The sequence below is a fragment of the Pseudopipra pipra genome, chromosome 6, assembly GCF_036250125.1.
Source record: "Pseudopipra pipra isolate bDixPip1 chromosome 6, bDixPip1.hap1, whole genome shotgun sequence".
Taxonomy (NCBI): Eukaryota; Metazoa; Chordata; class Aves; order Passeriformes; family Pipridae; genus Pseudopipra; species Pseudopipra pipra.
Genome location: NC_087554.1, coordinates 59296911 through 59318621, shown reverse-complemented (window position 1 = coordinate 59318621; position 21711 = coordinate 59296911). Strand labels below are relative to the sequence as shown.

Sequence of the window (21711 nt, the reverse complement as noted above, 5' to 3'; positions counted from 1 at the left end):
GGACTTGAGCTTATATACACAGCAACCAACAGAACTATTGTATGTCCAGAGTTTTTTCCAGCTATAATTCCCATAAGTTAGTTTTCCAAAGATCTTTGTTATTATTATGTTGATTTAATAATGTTTCTTATTACACAAAAATAGTATTTCTGTAATCTAATGGCCTGATTTTGCCACTAAAGGAGAAAACATCCTGTTCTTTGCTCTTATAAAACTTATGACTATGAAAATCAAGCCGCTAGTGCTTCCTTCTGCTGGCAGGGGCAGGAGGCAGAAGGAGAGGACAGTGGGATTGGGAATGGGTGGGGATGCCGTACAGTTTTATGAAGCTGGAAAAAATTAAGGTAATTGTAGAAGAGATTCTTACGGCTTACTCTGTCTTTATCATGGATTATTAAGCTTCTTTCATGTTTCAATAAAAACGATTCTTTCGTGTTCCGTGCTTCCAACGTCTGTTTTAATAGTATTGTCACTTGCATGTTTCTGCACAAACTAAGAAAGTTTTTGGCTGTTGTGGGTAGGACATCAGGTAAAGGTCTGAAAACGTGTTCTTTTGGGTATGTATTTGACTACTTACATTGAAGAGGGGAGATTTATATTAGATATTAGGAAGAAAATTTTGACTGTGAGGGTGCTGAGGCCCTCACACAGGGTGCCCAGGGGAGCTGTGGCTGCCCTGTCCCTGGAAGTGTTCACGGCCAGGTTGGGTAACACTTGGAGTGTCCTGGTCTAATGGAAGGTGTTCCTGCCCATGGCAGGGGATGATTTTTAAGGTCACTTCCATCCCAGACCATTCTGTGATACTATGCCTGGTTCATTATGTCCCAGGCAATATTAGCCCATGAATCGCCTTGCTCTATGATTTGTGTGCTCTCACAACATATGTGCTAACTAAAAAGTGCTTTGGCACAGATCTGCAGACCTAGCTATGTGAATTTGGCAGTGATAGTACATGGCTTTCAAGTCTATTGAAATTTGAAAAAGTAATTTGTAAACTGCAATTGTCTTTTGAATCAGGTGTGCGCAAAATGGAGATAGGGTGCATTCAGAAGACATAAATGTATAAAAAGAAAAATGAACAAGAAAAACTTGGAGCTCCCATCTCAAAATGTTTAGTTCAAAACTCATGTGACAGATGCATGAGGGAGATGTGGGTGCTGGGAAAAGGGGGAATTATCCATGTTACCGATGGACAGTCTGAGCTGTTTCGGTGCTTGCTCTCAGTGAGCTCTTCTTTACCTCATGTGTTGTGGGGGAGGCAAGTCTACAGAGGCCCTGGAAAGAGAATGAGGCTTTTTCTGAGTTTTCCAGTATAGGGGAGACTATGGAAGGGGCTGGAGAAAGAGTGAATCCTAGAATCATCATAAAATAGTTTAGGTTGGGAAAGAGCTGGGAAAGGTACTTTCTGGATCACTTGAAAAGCAGGATATCTCATACTAAATCAGTATCCTTGTTCATCTGACTTGTGAGGTGGGCTTTGTAAGGACGGTAAAAAAAGCATGAACTTGGAGAGTGTACATGAGCTGGAAATAACCTACTCTGTAGTATGTTGGATGGACCTGAGGGGTTAGGAAACAGGATTTGAAGGCTGGAGAGGCAGCATTCAAGGTATGAGAGAAGCAGGAACAGTTCTGAGTACGCACATGTCTGTTTGAAGAACTGATCCTGTTGGAAGACTCCGTAGGTTTGAATTCAGTCCTGGCAGAGCCCAGCCGCGGCAGAACCTGATACAATTGCCCTTTTAAACTGAGGTTTTAAATTATTCAACTTCGATAACTGCTTAATTGGACAGCTTAGTTTCAAATTTAACTTCCACAGAGAACTCTTGCTTCCCATGCTAACCCCAGATTTGTTTGTTTAGGATTAGCTCTGAACGCAGAAAAGAGAAGTCGAGGGATGCGGCCCGGTGCCGAAGGAGCAAGGAGTCCGAAGTGTTCTATGAACTCGCCCACCAGCTGCCTCTGCCCCACACCGTGAGCGCACACCTGGACAAGGCGTCCATCATGAGGCTGACCATCAGCTACCTGCGCATGAGGAAGCTGCTGGATGCTGGTAAGGGAATGATGGGGCAGAATCCCATCCTGTTCTAGTGATCCTGGTTGGCTCATCACAGCTGTAGTGCCGTTTTCAGTCACATTCGGCGCTTCTCCCAAAGTTAACTTCCTTCCTGCACTTGTTTGTTCCAGCTGTGCTTTACTCAGCTGTAGGCAGTTGGTGCAAGGCTGGCTGAGCTGACTGTGGATGTATCCCCTTAATATGAACTGCAAGGAATATTTTTGTGATTTGTGCCCCACTGAAGGTGAAGTTAGTTGAGGATGTATTGTCTCTGCAGTGACACCTGCCCATGCAACTACGGGAGTGTCTGAGTTAGGTTATGAACCAGTGCTGTGAGTGCTGTACTGGTTATTTGCACATCTACCTTTAAAGTATAGAGGAGTAAGTTCAGTAGCCAGACTTTGAAATCTCTCCCAGCAAGCCCATGAGTGAAGTTTGTAGTGCCTTTTTGAGATAATGCCTTTTTGACATAAATGGTAATATTTTTGCCATGTAGACTTTCTCCTTAAGGTGGAAGGTTTATTGCTTAATGCATAAAAGCACAGAGGGTTAACTTCACTCTGGTTTTCTGTGATTTGTGATACCATTACTGGGGCTTGAAGAACTGATCACTTATCTAAATGAATTATACTGGGTTTGAATGGTCCTGCAAGATTGGCTTCTTGCAGAGTGGTGCCAGATGTAATTTCTGATAGTAAGTGAAGAATGGGTGGTGTTTACTTAAACAGAAATGTGTGACTGCTTGCAGGTGAGCTGGAGACAGAAGCCAAAATGGAGAAGGAACTGAACTGTTTCTACTTGAAGGCTCTTGATGGATTTGTCATGGTTCTGTCCGAAGATGGGGACATGATTTACATGTCTGAAAATGTGAACAAGTGCATGGGACTCACTCAGGTGAAATACTGACATTTCCTAAGACTGTTTCAAATCTGTAAAAGCTGTTCCATTTTTGTATATGTGAAGTTAAACACCCATATACCTCCTATTTCTTGCAGTTTGAGTTGACGGGGCACAGTGTATTTGATTTCACTCATCCATGTGACCATGAAGAGCTGAGAGAAATGCTTACACACAGAAATGGTGAGAAAAAAGAAAAAAATCAATTTAATTTACTTATGGTTAGTTCCTGTTGGCTTTAATACAGTTGGGTATCTGCCAGAAAATGGTTTTGAGTGAACAAACTACTGTGCTTTTCTGCTTAAATCTCAAAGTAAACCTTATTGAGAGATACTAATAACAGAAATAACCAAAATGTTTTGGCAATATCCTAATTATAGGAAAAATGAGACTTCATTATTACTCTTTAATCTAACAAAATTAATGACTGAAATGGAGTTCTTGAGGGTTGAAAGAATTCAAGTGCCTACAGGAATAAAATTAAAGGTAGGTTGAATGAGAATGATTTTAAGCAATTACTGCAGAAGGACATGGAGAGGTTCAGTTGGTGCATTTGTCTTGGTCTGGGCTTGCCTTTACAGGACAACTGAAAAGCAAATGCTTTCTTCCAGAAAAGTGTGGTGGTATACTTAAGACACAAGAAAAAATACTGTATTTGAATTTTAGGACACCAAAAAACAAACTGGGGAAGAATTGAACAGCCCCAAAAGGGCTTTGGGATTGATGCTTCTGTGCACCCTTTAGTTGGTGCATGAAATTGGTATCTTTTCACAGACTTCTGACTCTCCTTTTCTCCGTCTGAGGGAGCAGAACACCGTGTTCACGTGTTCTGTATGCTTTTGAATTTAACAATTGCCCATGAATTACTGCTTTTATGTCTTCTAAAGATCTGATAATGACTATAAAGACTTGGCAGCCCATCTGCCTCCAAACAATTCTGCTTTACTCAGTAGTTAGAAGTCTAAAATCCAACCTCTATAATTTCTGTTTCATCAAACAGGGGTTATATGGACTCTGAATCCAGATAGTGATGACTTACTAAACCTGACCTCTGCTTTCAGGTAGCACTGTAAATCAGAAGTCTTATGTTGTCATCCTACTAATTGAGTGGAAGAGACCTGATAAGATAACATAGCACTAAGGGCCCTGACTTTGGTTTTGTAAGCATTTTGTGAACTTGTCTGCCTTTAGCCTTTCTAAGGCTAGATTAGATTCCCCCCAGCCCCCACTTTTGGAATACAGTAATGCAGTCTTAGGGCTGGGGAAACAACTTCCCTAAAGCAGTTTAAAAAAACTGGTTTTGTTGCAAAAGCTTATTCTTAAAAAATGTCATCTCGCTGAGTTCCATACAAACCCAGCTCTAGCATGTCTAAATTGGCCAGACTGGAATAAGATGTCTGGAAAGCATTATTACAAAAGCTGTTTTGCAAATGAAGTTGGCAGACAAAAGTCTGAATTACAGTAATAATAGTACATTTTTATATTTATTAGTATTCCCAGGTTGCATTCTACTGCAGCTCTTACATCAGTGGAATTATTTTGGTTTTGAATTGAGTATTAAATATTCCCCTTTGGGATTGTATGAGTGTAAGTGAATATGAATGTGACTGGCAGAAACAGAACTGCGTTCTCGTTTTATGAAGCTGCTTTTTAAACTTTCAAAGCTGGGGATCTTAAAAACTAATCCCCAGTGCTGAATCAGACTTGAGAAAGTTGCTCCATCTTTTACAGTTGCTTTGTAAAGCAGAGCCTTAAGCATCAGGGCTTGGTAACAATAATGTTGTGTGACCTTCAACTATCGATTTCTAGATTGGTTTAACTCTTTTAAAACATATTGAATTAAAGAAGTTTTAGTTGCTTCTGTGAACTCTGCTTTAGTTCCCATGCCCTGTTATTGAGGATATTTAGATGTGGCCTAAAATAGGCTTGACCCTGTTAGTCTTTGCCTCCACTAGAAGCCATAGACAATGTAGGTATTGGGGTTTTAATGTTTTTCTAATGAATTTTGTCATACTAGTAGCTGCAGTGCAAGCCACCCCGAAGAATTTCATAGCTACTTTTATCTGTGGAGGATGAGAGCAAATTACCATATAAACTTGTACCAGAAGCAAGGTCATAAGTTCTAAACTTTCCCCTCTGCCACGATTCGGTCCTTGCTCCTTGGCAAGCCTCAGCAAACTGGCTCTCCCACTGCTCCTTCTCCTGGGTGCTTTATTTCCTTCTCCCACCCATTGTGAGCTGCTTGCAGCTCTCTTGATACCATCAGTTACATTTTCTTTGCCCACAACAGCGTAACTAGTAATTGACTCTGAAAGGATCTCCCCTGTAAAAGCAAAATCTTAACTTAAAGCCTGCTGGTGGCAACTAAAGCTAAAAAGTTACTGCTGCTAACCTTGATTTGTATTAGGGTTTCTCGATTTATTTTTTTTTTCTGCCCAAGAATGCTAATAATGTGTTTAAAAACCTGGTCCCCATTTACTCCAAGAGTGTAAATTGCCGTGGAAGTATTTGGATGCATGTAAACAGCAGAATTGTTAATTCTGAACTGAAAAATTTAAAGCTACTGCAGTCCTGGAGGCCCAAAGGTATTTGGTTTGAACCTGAATTACTGATGCATTTCCATGGACAACAACTCAACAGGGCTTCTCATTCTGCATGTGCTTTTCTTGTCCACTGCCACAACATTAAAAAATATTAAATTTTCAGTCAGTCTTTCCCCCCCCATCCCTTTTTCCTGAAATCTGTGAGTGTGGAGTTGGCTACAAAAACAATACTGATCTTAAAACATTGAAACTGGGCTGCAAAAGCCTCTCCTACGAGGACAGGCTAAGAGGGGCTCCAAGAGAGCTGGAGAAAGACTTTGAACAAGGTCACAGAGTGACAGGACAAGGAGGAATGGCTTCTAACTGACAGAGGGCAGGGTTAGATTGGATATTAGGAAGAAATTCTTCCATATGAGGGTGATGAGGTCCTGGCACAGGCTTCCCAGAGAAGCTGTAGCTGCCCCATCCCTGGAAGTGTTCAAGGCCAGGTTGGATGGGGCTTGGAGCAACCTGGTCTAGTGGCATGGGTGTTGAAACTAGATGATCTTTGATCTCTTCCAACCCAGACCATTCTCTGATTCTATGAAACTTCAGGTTTTTGTCTCCACGATAGTAAAACTTGTTCTGAAAAGTATTATTATCAAAAATGCTGTTAAGCTTATCAATCTTTTTAGTTTATTTTTTGAGTCCTCTCCTAGACTGAGAGTTCTCTAACATGCTGGGGGATTTTTTGCACCATGATGATCCAAGAGCTTAAGAACTGGTTTGCTGTCTGCTTTTGCCAGGTCCTGTGAAAAAGGGCAAAGAGCAAAACACGGAGCGCAGCTTTTTTCTCAGAATGAAGTGTACACTGACTAGCAGGGGAAGAACAGTGAATATAAAGTCTGCTACCTGGAAGGTAACTAACGCAACGGAGTATTTACATAATTTGGCAGCTTCCTCTTCAGATGTCATAACACTGTATTTCAACATTTTTACTTCATGTAATGAGCTTGAGTTTCACTAAGTACTTTATAATTTAATGACTGTGCTTCAATATGCTGAATTTTTAATGCTGAATACATCACAGAGGTAACCGAAACAATGTTTTAAAATTAGTTTTTCAAGACTCTTCTAATGAATTTTCCATTTTAAGTTAGAGGTAATTTACTTACAAACAATTGTAATTACTAAATATGTTTGCATAAAGCCTTCTTTGGGAAAAAAATACTTGACACCACTTATGCTGATCCCTGATTTCTTTTGATTTGACACTGAAAATGTGACAGTTGAGGTCTCTCTGAAGGACTTCAATGCCATTCTTTTCAAGCTGCTGGCTCTCCCTTTTGTAACAGTTGGAACAAAAAGAGGCCAGCCTGATAACTTTCTGCAGTGAATGCATTTTCTCCTCTGCACAAAAAGTAACCTTTTACTGTATCGAGTGGATTATGGCTCACAGTTCTCTTTTATAACTTGAATTTCATTACTCTGGATCAAACAACTTCTTTGCTGCTGTCTGTGAACAATTTCTGCTTCAGAATGGTTAAAAGAAAACCCCACAAAATGCAAAACTTCTTGTCTTTTGAAGGAAATATTGGATCCCTAACATCACTTCTGCCGAAGATCTAAAATGGAGGTTGCTGCTATTACTGTAACATTCAAATTTAAACAGCAAGATACTTTTTGCTGAGGCAGTTGCTTATCAGAGTCATTACTGTAACTTTCAAAGAGCAGCAGTTCACAGAAATGCAGCAATTTGTGGTGTTGCCTCACGAAGCACTGAGGGGAAGGAGCTGACAGCCTGTGTGCCCATCACAGGGTGGAGAACAACTGCTCTCCTGTAGCCATCCCTCCATCCTTCCATCCGTCCCTCCATCCATCCCACAGCACTGCTCCTTCCTCTGGCTGCTACCACATCGAGGGGTGGGGAGGGAAGGACTTTGCTCTGGTGTGCTAATGGCAATATGAGTGTGTTGTCTGGCGGACAAGAACCTCGTCTCTCTTTAAAATACAACTTCCCCGTAGGTGCTGCACTGCACTGGACACATCCGTGTGTACGACACGTGTGGTAACCAAACTCACTGCGGCTACAAAAAGCCTCCCATGACGTGTCTGGTGTTGATCTGTGAACCTATTCCTCACCCATCAAACATTGAGGTCCCCTTGGACAGTAAAACGTTCCTCAGTCGTCACAGTCTCGATATGAAATTTTCCTATTGTGATGAAAGGTAATATATATAATTTATACTCTAAAAAATAATTAATTTGGCTAATGTTTGCCTTGTACATTTACATAGTCTTTCTTGATAACTCGATTCATCTCCCCAGTGGAATCATTGGTGGGATACTTTGGTTTTTACTGAATGATCAGGATACCTTCAAAGCCATATTTTTAGTTCTAAGGAGGATGAAGGGTTTATTCAAGGCCAGATTGGATGGGACTTGGAGCAACCTGGTCCAAGTGGAAGGTGTCCTGCCCATGGCAGGGGTGTTGGAACAAGGTGATTTTTAAGGTCCCTTCCAGACCAAACCATTCTGTGAATAAATCCTTTGCCTGCAGTTAACTGCCTGTTCAAACTGGTCTTTACTACAGTGACAGTGACTAAACTGAAATGAGAAGATTCTTCCAGACACTGAAAAAACAGGAAGGTTTTAGGTTTCTCAAATATGGGACATTTTGGTGACTGAAAAGAGTGTGTATGTAATACTTGTCAGATGCGTTTTACTGCTATTGCTTCCCCTCTCCCTTCCTCAGGAGATCAATGTTTGCTTTCCTCAGTTGAAAAAAAATCCAAAAGTTCAGCTGTATTTTTAATGTAATACATCTGCTGTTGAAAAATGAGATTTTTGTGTTTCGGTACAAATCAGGTGTGTAAGCAAACACAAAAGACTGATTTTGCTATCCTCTGGACACTTAGCTTGACAAATTTGATAAACCCAAGTGAAGGAAATAATCAGCCCTGAGGTTTTTTGTTGTTTGGGGCTTGTTTGTTTCATTTGTTTGTTTTTAATTTGGTGTTATTTGTTACTGCCCATTTCCTTTTCTTTAGAACATAAGTGAACTTCTAGTTAGTTGCTGCAATTAGATACAAAAGGAGGTTAGTGCAGGTTATTTCTCTCCTCTGCAGGAATTACCTTTCTAGGACTGATGGTGTCACATAAAAGGTACTTATTCTGCATCTATAATGGGGCAAAATGCAAGCTCTGCCCTTGTTAGCACTGCCCTCTAGAGACTGAAGAAATCCCATTTTCCTTAAAAGCAGGCAGTGTTTCAGGGGGAAGAGTAAATCTGATTTCTCATTTCTATTAGTTGCAGGTTTAAAACTGTTGAAGTGTGTCGTTGTTATTTTATTAAATTCTCATATTTGCCTAAGCTGGTCTGTAAGTAGCTGGTCCACCTAGAAGCAAAAAAAATTACAAGTGTCTAGAAAGCAGGGATTTGCTTAATCCTATCCCACTATAAATACTCAGTGAGAAGTAGAATCCTATACCTGCTGAAATTTCTCTTTTAAAGAAGCATAAAAATAGCAATTTATTTCAAAATGAAAAGTCCTGGTAAAACACAGTTGCTGCTGGTGTGCGTGGAAGTGGCTCTTAGGGATTTTTTAGATCTGCAAGCATCCACATGCTCTAGTATCCGTGCTTGTCCGTGTCTGCTTTTACATAGTCATTTTCTCCCTTGTTTTAAAGAATTACAGAGTTGATGGGGTATGAGCCAGAGGAGCTCCTGGGCCGCTCAATCTATGAGTACTATCACGCACTGGATTCTGATCATCTGACCAAAACACACCATGACAGTAAGTGAAAAGTGAATTTAAAGTCCTCCAACTACAGGGGATGAGAGACAGCACTGGGGGAAAGCAGCAGCAGAACAAGAGCTTTTTTTTTTTTTAAGTGCATATATGAATCTGCAATGGATGTTTACCTTAAATGATTTTGTTTTTTTCTGCACATAATTAAAGCTGGTGTCCTTTCTGTTTTTAGTGTTCACAAAAGGGCAGGTGACAACAGGGCAGTACAGAATGCTGGCAAAACAAGGTGGCTATGTCTGGGTTGAAACTCAAGCAACTGTTATATACAACACTAAGAATTCTCAGCCACAGTGCATAGTGTGTGTAAACTATGTGTTGAGGTAAGTTGAGTGGACTTCGATGTTCTTTGTCGTCATCTTTATTGAAGACAAAGTCAGGTTCTGATGGAACTACATCTTTTTTTTTTTCAACTTCCTGAGAATGCCATCCCCCTGTTGAATATGTTATGATATTACTGTTCCCTACAAATGAATTGAATTTTTGCTTAGAATACTGCCAGTCCTAGGATAAGAAATTATATTTGAAAACAAAACGCATTTTGGATGTACTGATGAGTGTAGGACCAGCCTCTTCTATACTGTCTCACTGTAAGCATTTGAGCATTTGTGTGCTCAAAAAACTCTCTAATCTTTGTCTGAGCAGTTAATTCCACCAGTAACTTGTAGTCATGGAGTCAGAGCAGCAGTAATGGTGCCTTTTATAATCCCATTTATCTTTTTCTTCCTTAGAATTCCTCTTTTAAATGAAAGCTTCAACTCAAAGCAGACTTCCTGACTGTTTTTCTGCAATTGTATAATAGTCCTAAATTAGCTTTTCAAAACTTTAGTGAATGTACCAGTATAAATCTGTCGAGATATTGCATGTACAGACGTAGTTTAGGAAATATCTAATTTTTTTCCCTTTTTTTTTCTGTCTTCCTTAATGCTTTCAGAAAAGCATGTTTATTTTTGTTACTTTTTTTTGATGGCCCTACAGTCAGTACTTGCTTTGTCTGTTACTTTTGAGGAAAGAAGGAGTAAGAAAAAAAGAATTTTTAAAGCCCTTATCCTGGTAATTTTGTGGGATGTGTGTGGTGGGGTTTTTTGTTTTGTTTAGGGAAGGGGGGTGGGTTTCAACTTACAAAACTGTTAAGCCAAAATTTATTTCTTTTAGCTGTTCTTTAACAGTCATCTTCCTCTCTGTCTAACAGTGGAATTGTTCAGAAGGACTTAATTTTTTCCCTTGGACAAACTGAGTGTATGCTGAAACCAGTGGAGTCTCCTGATATGAAAATGACCAAAATATTCAGTAAAGATGACCTGGATGATACCAACAGCCTCTTTGAAAAACTTAAACAGGAACCAGATGCTTTAACTGTGCTGGCCCCAGCTGCTGGAGACACAATTATCTCTCTAGATTTCAGCAGTAATGGTGGGTGTGTGTTTAAACTGGAAAGCATGCTAATTAGCAAAGTTAGTATTTTAAAGTAGATTTCAAAAAATAACCTCCCAGTACCACTTGCCCAGTGGTATTTCAGCTGCTGTTTAACTTTATTGAGGTCCATAGACACGCACAGTGCTGTTACTTAGGTTGATGGTTTCTTTTAATTTTTATAGAGTCTGATGAACAACAATGTGATGAAGTTCCTTTGTATAACGATGTAATGCTCCCCTCATCCAGTGAGAAATTGCAGAATATAAATATGGCAATGTCCCCACTACCTGCCTCTGAAACTACAAAGCCACTTCGTAGCAATGCTGATCCTGCACTCAATAGAGAAGTTGTATTAAAGCTGGAGCCAAACACAGAGCCACTCGAACTTTCTTTTACCATGCCTCAGGTGCAAGAGCAACCAACCAGCCCTTCTGATGCAAGTACCAGCCAAAGTTCACCTGAGGTTAGTTTCGTAATTTGGATATGCTGTCATTAAAATGTATGTGCTGTTGGGGCTTGTGGGGCAAATCTGGTTAAGGATGCAGCCAGGACAGGAATTGGGAATTATTTCTACCTTGTGACTTAAGCTCACGCCATGATCTGAGGAAACAGATAAATTTTCATATCTTTTCATTAAAGCGAGTCTTGCAAACACATGCAGTACCATCTTATAGAAATGAGGAGAGCTTGGGATTGGTCTTTTTAGAAAAGAATGATTCAGACACAACTTCCTTAAACAGCAAAGTAGTTGTAATAAGTTACTGTAGGGGCTACTTCCAGGTTCCAGATAGGCAAGTGCTTCCCAAGTGGGGTAAATTTGAATGTATACTGGCAAGTGTAAGTGTTTTCCCTTCCCATTTGAATTTCATGCAACTAAGTTTGAAATTAAATTAGAATGTATTTCAGAGAATCTGTAGATAACAGTGCAAAATGGTGTAATGAGGGAAACCTAAAACTGTGCTCAAAATGTCTTCACAGCCCAGTAGTCCCAACGACTACTGCTTTGACGTGGATAATGATATGGCGAATGAATTCAAACTGGAATTAGTGGAGAAACTCTTTGCCATAGATACAGAAGCAAAAAATCCGTTCTCTACTCAGGTAAAGTACAGTAACTTAAAAGTCTTCATCATCATCATCATCATCATACTTATTCTGAATGTGCTTCTCTTTCTCCTTAGGACGTCTTCAGGAACTTCCTTCATTCTTTATGTAACATTTTTATTAAAGTGCAAAAAAATAGTTAAAGATTTGGTAAAAGGAAGAGCCTTGATGAAGCCATGAAGTCCTAGCTGAGATTTCTTTCATATTTATAAGTTTTACGTCTCGTCTTTTCCAGGAAACCGATTTAGATTTGGAGATGTTGGCTCCTTACATCCCGATGGATGATGACTTCCAGCTGCGATCCTTTGATCAGCTCTCTCCGCTGGAAAGCAGCTCTTCCAGCTCTCAGAGTGCAGCCACCATTACCATATTTCAGCAGACTCAGACGCCGCCAAGTCCTGCTGAGGAGATAAAGCCGGCGGTGGAACGTGCGGACGATGTGAAGACAATAATCGTCCCTTCGTCTCCTGTGCACGTGGGCAGCGAAACGAGTAGTGCCCCGGCGTCGCCTTACGGGGGGAACAGGAGTCGAACCGCCTCTCCAATCAGAGCAGGAAAAGGAACAGTGGATCAGACGGAAAAACCTTCTCCAGGAGCACCCAGCTTGCTAACAGTAACTCTGAATAAAAGGTATTTTGAAAGCGCGGCTTAAGGCCTAGTGTCAGTTCAAGGAACTAGATATAATACACCTATAAATTCTGCCATGTGTTGTATGTTGTCTTCAGCATTCTCCTTCAAAGTAGGAATTGGTACATTTAAATTGGACACTTCAAACAAGTCTGTTTTTTTTTTTTTTATAGTAAACCTCCCTGGAGTTAATTTTACTGTAGCTTTTACATAAGCACCTTATGTAACAGGCAGCTACTGTGTGCAGACTGTGTTCAGATTTTGATCTGCCTTGTACCTGACATGCAGCCTTTGGACAAGAAGGCAGTAGGCAATTTACAGGTAGTTGCACCCACACAGTATTTGTGGTGCTTTCCTTGTCCACTTTGTTAGAAGTAAGGGGCAGCTACAGTCTGAGCTACATTTATTGCTTTTAAAATGAGCCATATTTTATGATGATGGACTGTGGTGCATGTAGTAGACATTTACCACAATAGAAAACTACGTAAAGTCAAACGTCAGTTTTATGATGCATAAAAGATTTATCCGTACATAGAAGTGTTCAAAAAAGACTTTCCCTCACCCTTCTCTCCCTTCTTTCAAAAGTAAATTGCTGAACTTTTATGCTTTTTTTCCTGCAGATTTAAAAATTTTTGTTAAAACTCATTTTGAGCTTCACAGCGAGATTAAAAGCTAACGTTTGCTATGCTCATAGACAGTGATTGTTGAAATGAGTCAATTTATGAACGAAAAGTAGTAGAGTTCATAAATTCAGTTCTGTGATGATGTGTATATATAAGTGTCCACGAAAGAAGAATGGCCTGAGGAGAGTAGAAACGTCTTAACAGCCTGAATCAATTTTTCTTAGATCTACTGCACTGGATGAAGAACTAAATCCAAAGATGCTAGCTTTGCATAATGCTCAGAGAAAACGAAAAATGGAACATGATGGTTCACTTTTTCAGGCAGTTGGAATTGTGAGTTTTGTTTTACCATTTTAAAATATTCCCTTTTAACCTTGCAATTTCTGAAATGAGGCATCACTGCAGACTCCTGAGTTGAGCTGTTGATAAGCAATGGAATCTTGGGATCAGAAATAATTAATTGTTTGATAGTGAAATTTATATTTATATATCTATGCAGATACTCTAATTTTAGTTCTCTTTTACTGTCAGCTGTTTCAAAAGTCCCCTCTACTCTCAAGCACATTTCTTGATTAGGTATAAGATACTCTTCTCTGAACATACGTGTTCTTCAGTAGGATATGCACAAATGTAAGACATCACATTGAAATGTGTAATTGCTGTATTTATTTCATTTTTGAATTGAAACTCAGTTTTCATATTTGTCGATACCAGAGATAGGGTTCTTATGCTTCTTTCTGTGTTTTCATTTTTCCATGAAGTCTGAGATTCCTTTACTTAATGAGATAACAAGACCATCTGAACCATGAGGGAATAGAAGTCCTATAATAACTTAGCAAATGTCTATTACTACCACTCTCTTCCATGCACACTCTGTCTAGTATTAGTGTGTGTGATTTTGGAGTAGGTCGTCATCATCTGTCCTAACTATTCAAAAGAAACTTTTTAGATATTCTTATATTTGTGTCACTTAATTGGGGGTTGTCCAGCTTGTTATTTTCTGCAGGGGTATTTTTGTCTCCATAATCTTTGTCTCTTGCTGTCAGTTCTTAGTCTTTTGAGCCCTTGAGCTTTGCCATCGTACACTGTTCTCTCTCTTCTTGCCTTCATTGCAAATTTCCACTTCTTAAGTTTTGCACAGTTAAGTCTTACTTCCTCTACTGCAATGTAGCCTTTGAGATTCTTTGTTTCTCTAGTGGTCCATCTCCTAATTGTAGTCACCTATCATGTCTTACAGTGCAGGATTATTTTTCCTCTGAACTATGCATTATTCCTGTGCTAGTATTCTGCTTTGGGCATGAGATAAATCACTGTTTGTTGTCTTTATCATTGCTGTCCGCTAAAAGAGCTGTGAAAGATTTTATATGTCCAGTTTTTCTATGAGGCAAACACTTTATTTTTTCTTTAAATCATAATTATGCCATTGTTTTCATTTGCTAAATGCTTTGCATGTTGTTCTGTTGCTTCCAGAAGCCATATTAGAACTCATAGCTCTGCAAGAAATTTTGTTGCCTTCCATTGCCCTTTGCTCATGCAGTGGTGCTACAGCTGTTGCAGTGTTGCTGACAAAATATTCAAAATAGCTTGGGATGTCATTAAATACACAAAACACAAGCAGTTCAGTATTAACTGCTGTAACAGTTTTCAGTCTTCTGTGCTTAGTGCCAGTTTAATGCTTACAGGTTCAGACTTCATCCTTTGCTAAACCTTTTTCTTTTTTCTGTATCTAACAAAAGTGTTGTAAATATTTTGATGGTTTCTCAGAATCAGAAGCTCAATTTCCATGAAGCTGGGTCTTACTGATGTTATTTTAAGAAAGTGCTTTTGCTGTTTGGCTTCTTTCTCCAGAATGGATTTCTGAGAGGGATACACAGGCCTTTCACACACGCAGAAGAAAAATGATGTTAAATCCAGGCTTGGGATACACGCTATTCTGGAATTGTACAAACACTTGGCACAGCTTATTAGCTTTAGGGAAGCAGAACGTATTTTGCAAGGAGTGAAAATAAGTGAAGACCAAAGTAAAGTACTCCTTTAGCTTCCTAGGAAACAGGAGAATTAGGCGAGGGCAAGATGTGTCGTAGTCTGATTATAAAATAATGTTCTAAATCATTACACTGGAACAGTTATGAGCCATACTTTTCTTAAAATGAAGGGCTGGATTGCATTCACAATAAAAAAGTGAACCAGCAACAATGTAGGTAACTACTGACCTCAGCTTCTGAGTAAACTGTACCTTCTATTATAAATCTGTTCTTTTGACTTGCATGGGTGTTTCATAATCTGAAAACATGCTCTTTACTGTTTTAAGTGTTGGCTAGAGTGGCAGGGTTCTAAAATACCTTCTCTTGTTGCAGCAGTCAGTAGTTACTAACAAGACCAAACTTTGCAGATTCAACTATTTCTGCCAGGAAACTTGATACTAAGACCGCGGTTTTTCCTTCCATCTGTTTCAGTGGCAGCTGCTTCTTCCTTATCCTAATTACATGAAGCCCTTACAGCTTCCTAATCCCCATATCTTCTGTGCTGCTGTCAAAACAATATGCTAAGGAGCTGTATCTGCAGTAGACTGGCTTAGGACTGCATTCCCCACAAGGCAATAACTGGAGTGCAAGCAGAATTCACATCTTAAATTTAGATAGAATTGACCTACTGAGGTTCCTGAATCTCCTGTCTATACACTGTTAATTCCAGTGCAGGAAACCATTAGAGACTCCAGTGTAGACCTGATGCTTACTCACACCAGAGCAGTGCTAATTAAATGGGTGTGTATGTGTACATGTACACGCTAATCTCGACTGTGGTAACTGGTGATAACCAGGATTTAGTAATTGTTTTCTGTAAGGGAAGTAAGGTCTTGAAATCTGATTCAGTTTTCATTTAAGTAATTTTCAAGGTTAGTGGACTTGTAAATACATTTCTTCCCAAGTTCTGAACAAAGGCCACTTTAAATTGTATCAGTGCCTACATTAGTAACTAGTGATGGGAACTGTTAATTTGGAAGAGGGATGTGGAGGGATAGAAAGATACAGTATTCAATAAAGAAGATTCATTTTATTTCTTTCTAGGGGTCTTTATTCCAGCAGACAGGAGACCGTGGAGGAAATGCATCACTTGCTTGGAAACGTGTAAAGGGATGCAAAACAAATGGTCATAATGGAGTGGAGCAAAAGACAATCATTCTACTATCAACTGGTTGGTATCTTCCTTTAATAGGCAGCGGGGGTGGAGGGGACTGTGTGAAAGAGAACTGAGTCAGGCCAAAACTATCCAAACTTAGCTCCTTATGAACAGCTCTGGAGGAGAGGTTAAGCATGGTGAATAAAGTGCACTTTTTCTCCTTCCCCTCCCTCTTTAGACATAGCAAGTAAACTTCTAGGGCAGTCGATGGATGAGAGTGGACTCCCCCAACTCACGAGTTACGACTGCGAAGTAAACGCTCCCATACAAGGCAACAGAAACCTGCTACAGGGTGAAGAACTGCTCAGAGCTCTGGATCAAGTTAACTGAGCTTTCACAAAACTTGTTCCTTTTTTGGACACTGGTGAATCATCACCTAAAGCAGTCTATTTATATTTTCTATATCTGATTTTAGAAGCCTGGCTACAGTACTGCACTAATTCAGTTAGTTCAGTTTTGATCCCCTTTCTACTTATTTTGACAGTCTTTTTAATATGTTCTTTATGTAACAATAACTCAAACTAGTGCATTTTTATAATTCTTTGGTACATACACTTTTAAGTCCATTACATTTAAAACACACTTGCAATAGCAGCTTTGAAATATGCACCTAATTTTAAAAAAAAAATATTTATTTTTTTGGCTGGGGAGTTGGTCACCAAAACTTACCATTAGTAAAATGTCAACACAAGAAAAACTGGCAATACTTCCATGCTGCTTTTCATAGGTAGTTGGAAGACTTGTGCTCTCTTACTCTTTATGTTCAAGTAAGTTTTTTATTTTAATAGTTTTTATAAGAAACAACAATGCTTTGCAGCAGTGCATTGTAGCCACAATCGCACAATATATTTTCTTAAAAAATACCAGCAGTTCCTCATGCAATATATTCTGCATTTATAAAAACTAGTTTTTAAGAAGAATCTTTTGTTTGCCTATGAAAACATGTTTAAACCTGGATTATGTCATTATTTTAGTCACGTTGTAATATAAATTGTTCTTAAATGCTGTCTTACGCTTTTGACTTCAATGAGTGTGGTCAATTAGTCAAAGGAAAGGGTTTATCTGGAAAGGGCTAGCAGCATTTTATTTGGATACGTTCTCAATTTAGAGAAAGTTTGATGTTCTTAAAGTAGTCACTTTGCCAGCTTAAAAAAAAAATAAATCCCTGCCTGTAGTTGTTGAAGTTAATGCTAATATTGTGTATGATCTTAAATCTAAATGTTCAGCTTACCCTGTGTGGTATAGGTGATATTTCAAGCAGATTGTAAAACATCTTGCATTGTTAGCAAACTTTTATCTAGTACAACATTGAGTTGCTCAATATTTTGATGTTTTGGTTTTATGCACCTTGTTGCTATTAACATCCATATGTTTTCATGTAGATTTCAATAACTTGAATATATTTAGAAGCCTTTTTATTTAGAAATATATAGTTGTCACAAACATCTTATTTTCCTATATGTACTGTACAAAACCTTCATTCACTCATTCTTTTGCTCTTTGTGGTTGGATCTAACACTAACTGTATTGTTTTCTTACATCAATAAACTATATGTGGACCAGGCCCCCTCGGGGAGTGTGTTATCTGAGAGAAATGAGATAATTTATATTTTTGTTAGTGGTTATTGTTCATCCGTGTTCCCTTTTTAACTTAGAGTTGATTGGAAATCACTGCTTCCTTGTTTTGATTGTAACATCTCTGCGTTAATTATTTGAGCCTATTCAGTGCTCCTAGACAGTGTTGTACTACCACTCGCCAAAGACGTTACACTTCTCAGTCTGTTATCACACCAGTGAGCAAACCTGAAAGCGAGGAGGCAGCATATTTGTGTTACTTTAGAGCAGAAAGATTCACCTTTATGAACAGCTTAATTGCTTGTCTCTGGAAGCTTTATCAAGGTAACACAGGAAAGCAGGAAAAAATCAAATTCACGGGAGTGATCGATCTAAGATGGGTTTTTATCACGAAACTCCGTGATTAAAAATTTAAGCTGGTACTTGATAAAACTTGTTCTACATTCTTGTCCTGTCGACTCGGTGACTTTTCTTAGTTTGGTGTCATAAAACATGATGCTTCTGGTATAACCCTGTATTGTGTAAATATGGTCAAGATATTCTGTGCATTCTCCAAACTATTTTAAAAATAACTTATCTCTCTGTAAGTAATCAACTGTGGAGTCTCACAGGAATTAACGCTGTAAACTTTGGTTTCATTGCACTGCTTTGAAATCAGTATAATAGTACGTAAGCTTAACTTGTTCTCTAAAATGACTGTTTCACTGAAAGATGCACTATCCAAACTGCCACAACTGTATTAAGCCAAAAGGACACTATGAGCAAGATAAGGCATTGGCAGCAGGTGGTTACACACTTGTCACAGTTTTGCGTAGAAGTTGCACAGAGAGGATAAAGTGGGCAGGGGCACTCAGCTGGAGCTGAAGCTTCGTGCAGAGAACGTTTTCACTGTATACACCTGCCACTGAATAGTAAAGATTTTTTAATGCAGCCTATACAGCTTACAAAGTTCTGTGGCTGAAAGCAGCAGAGCTCCTGCCTGCCTGGTGTGCAAGGTCTCGGGGCTGGCATTCTTTCCATGGCATTTCTTTCTCTGTCAGCAGTTAAAAGGTTTAAACAGTGAAGTCAGCTAAAGCCCCCGCTGTTGGGGCATCCCTCCTGCTTAGCTCTGCACGGATTGACGTGATACTTTGGAGAGATAGTGGGGAGGGTCTTGCAGGCAGGTGAGAAGTGCAGCTGGGTTCTGCTTTTTGTACTGCCCCCATTGGGTTATCCCTTTGCATCTCCCAAGAGAAATGCCACACCATCCTGCTTGATGGTGTTCTGCTGCCCTCTTGACCGTATTTTGGAGGAACCTGACCTGTTTGGATCTGTCAGTTCCTCTTCAGTGTACTTTAAGAGGGCAGTTAAGTTTTCATAGAGAAAAGTCCATGCTAAAAAGAGGAGGTAAAATGAAGTGACCCATGTGATTTGTGGTTGTGAGCCTGCTGGAATCACAGAATGGTGTAGCTTGGAAGGGACCTTAAAGATAACCTCATTCCAACAGCACTGTCATGGACAGGGACACCTTCCACTAGACCAAGATGCTCAGAATCCCATCAAACCTTGCCTTGATCATCTCTGATTTTAGTGACAGCAGCTGTGGATTTAAGAGAGCCAGAATCTTTTCAACTCTTGCGTTTTTTACTATGCATAGTAACAAGGCACAGCATTTTGTTTACTGGGATGAACTGCAGTAGCTGTTTTGATTTACTCTAGGGAAAAAAAACCAACTTAACAAAAACTTACCAGACCTCCTAGAGACAGTGAAGAAGGCATGGAAAAGTAATAGTAATTGCTCTGGCCTTGCATGAGCTTTGGTAAATGCAGATGCCAGTTTGCAAAGCTAAAAGTACACCTTTCAGTTGCTTGTTTTTGTTTGTTTGTTTCTGTTTTACTACCTTTTTTTTTCCCTGTTAAACTATCTTTTTTTTCCCCTTAGACTCCAGGAATACACAGCCTGATTCTAAACGTACTTTGGAGGACAAGCTTCTAGAATAAATTGCTTCCTTAATGTTTTTTTATTGATTTTGAATACTTTCTTTACTGCCTTGCTGCCTTTTTTAAATGTAGAGGCACTATGTTAGAAATTAGGAGGAAATTTGTGACCAGAAGGGTGGTGAGGTACAGGCACAGGTTTCCCAAGGAAGCTGTGGGTGCCCCATCACTGGTATTGTCCAAGGTCAGGTTGAACAGGGCTTGGAGCAACCTGGTCTAGTGGAAGGTGCCCCTGCCTATGGCACGGGCTCGGAACTAAGTGGGTTTTAAGATCCCTTCCCACCCAGACCATTCTGTGGTTCTATGATTTATCCTTTGCCATTAGAAGTTAAGAAGAAACTGTGGGTAAATACAGTGTTTCCTCCTGCATAGAGAACATGCTAGATTATGTGGAAATGATAAACTGAGGAGAATAACAAAGTTAGCTTCCTGGTTTTCCTGACTACAGCAATAGTTAAGCCAGGGTTTCTTCAGGGCACAGCACAATTATTCTTTTTAAATATGAATTCTAATTGATGTTTTAATCATCAACAGTGATGATTTTGCTAAAAGGTAAAGGAATTTTTAAACTAGTATTTATGATGATATTGTTCATTCCTTTACCCAAACGTAGTTGCAGTAGCAACTGTGGCTTCCCAGAAGTCACTTAAATCTGCTGTCCAGTAACTTATCTTGGGTGTAGTATACTGGGTAAAGGGTGTAGTATATTGGGTAAATTAAGGTCACCTGTAGTCCAAAATACACCTTTCTAACATACTTTCCTCTCACCTGGTGCAACTGGCTTGGACCTTGGTGATCTTTGAAAACCTTTGAGTGAAATGGAAACAACTTACTATTAAGTTTCCTTCCTTCAGTGTCTGTGTACGCACATTAAAGTCTCACAAAGTAATACTGAATTAAAGAATCACAGATTAGGGCCAAAAAGAACAATTTACACATAACACTAGTGACAATTTAAAGACTTCAGAGCTTATTTTGGATGAAATTATCAGCTCTGCTTGCAATGAAATACAACTGTAGGGTCAAAAAAGTCTGGTGATTACAGGTTAAACTATTGCATATTTATTAGTAATTTTTCATTATTTAAAGAGCTCTTTAATTAAACGGCTAAATGATTGTAGCTAAAGGCAGAACTGGGGGTTGTTCCACCAGTATCTGTTGGCAAGTGTTCTCTGCTGTTACACTGCTGAGTAAACCTTTTGCAGTGGGAGCTGGGAGCATCCTGCCACTGTCAGCCAGGCTGGACATGCCCCAGGTCAGCCATCTGTTCCCATTCCCACTGATGAGCTGCTCCTGAGCAGAGCACACATCTCACTCAAATGTCACTGCACTTAAGCACGTTATTCAAACTGTAATTGTTCAGCATGAAAACAAACACTTCACAGGCCAGGAATACTTTGTAGGAAGGCCATTTTTTCATAGGAATTCACATGATTGAGTATTCAGCTTTCATTAAAAATACTATTAGCTATTAGGCACTTGACTCCCTGGAAAGCTCCATTCTGGAGGAATAGTGATTTTTGATCCAAATTCTAGAAATGAATTGTCATTTACCTTCTGCTTCCCTGTTTACCTTGAGCAAGTTACCAAAAAGTTAAAGAGTTTGCTACTGGATTTATACAGTACAGTAGATTTTGTGAATAATAGCAGTATTCTCTCATGAAGAAGTGGTATATTTTAATGGAATTCTTTTTTGGAACCAAGTACAACGTATTGCAATTGATATTTCTCTTGAAACATTTTGACGTACTTGTGACTGTATTTCTTTTTGATTGTGTAACAGTATAAAATTCAATAAAAGAGAGGGTTTGTTTCTAATTTGTGACACCTGTGATCCTTCTGTTCATCCCATTTCCTTGCAGTAAAAGATGGAGGTGGCAGCCCACCTTAAAGTGAACTAAATAACCACTGTGCATAAATAACTCA

The 21711-nt window shown here is 39.3% G+C and overlaps 1 protein-coding gene and 1 long non-coding RNA gene across 4 annotated transcripts in view; one reads left to right on the top strand and one right to left on the bottom strand.

Moving 5' to 3' along the window:
* The window catches only part of HIF1A (hypoxia inducible factor 1 subunit alpha), a 34492-nt gene extending 12889 nt beyond the window's left edge, over positions 1 to 21603 (top strand). For 2 of the 3 annotated variants that reach the window (XM_064659428.1, XM_064659429.1), the window contains exons 2-15: positions 1862 to 2052; positions 2804 to 2949; positions 3051 to 3135; positions 6281 to 6393; positions 7500 to 7702; positions 9165 to 9271; positions 9459 to 9606; positions 10476 to 10696; positions 10882 to 11162; positions 11678 to 11800; positions 12039 to 12433; positions 13278 to 13386; positions 16122 to 16248; positions 16412 to 21603. In XM_064659428.1, the coding sequence (XP_064515498.1) occupies positions 1862 to 2052; positions 2804 to 2949; positions 3051 to 3135; positions 6281 to 6393; positions 7500 to 7702; positions 9165 to 9271; positions 9459 to 9606; positions 10476 to 10696; positions 10882 to 11162; positions 11678 to 11800; positions 12039 to 12433; positions 13278 to 13386; positions 16122 to 16248; positions 16412 to 16563 (2401 nt within the window). In that variant the 3' untranslated portion in view covers positions 16564 to 21603. The remainder of the gene's footprint in view (positions 1 to 1861; positions 2053 to 2803; positions 2950 to 3050; positions 3136 to 6280; positions 6394 to 7499; positions 7703 to 9164; positions 9272 to 9458; positions 9607 to 10475; positions 10697 to 10881; positions 11163 to 11677; positions 11801 to 12038; positions 12434 to 13277; positions 13387 to 16121; positions 16249 to 16411) is intronic. The other variant, XR_010431555.1, reaches the window with a different exon arrangement.
* LOC135416352 (uncharacterized) overlaps positions 1 to 21711 on the bottom strand; it is a 33438-nt gene that overhangs the window by 8172 nt on the left and 3555 nt on the right. The window lies entirely within an intron of this gene.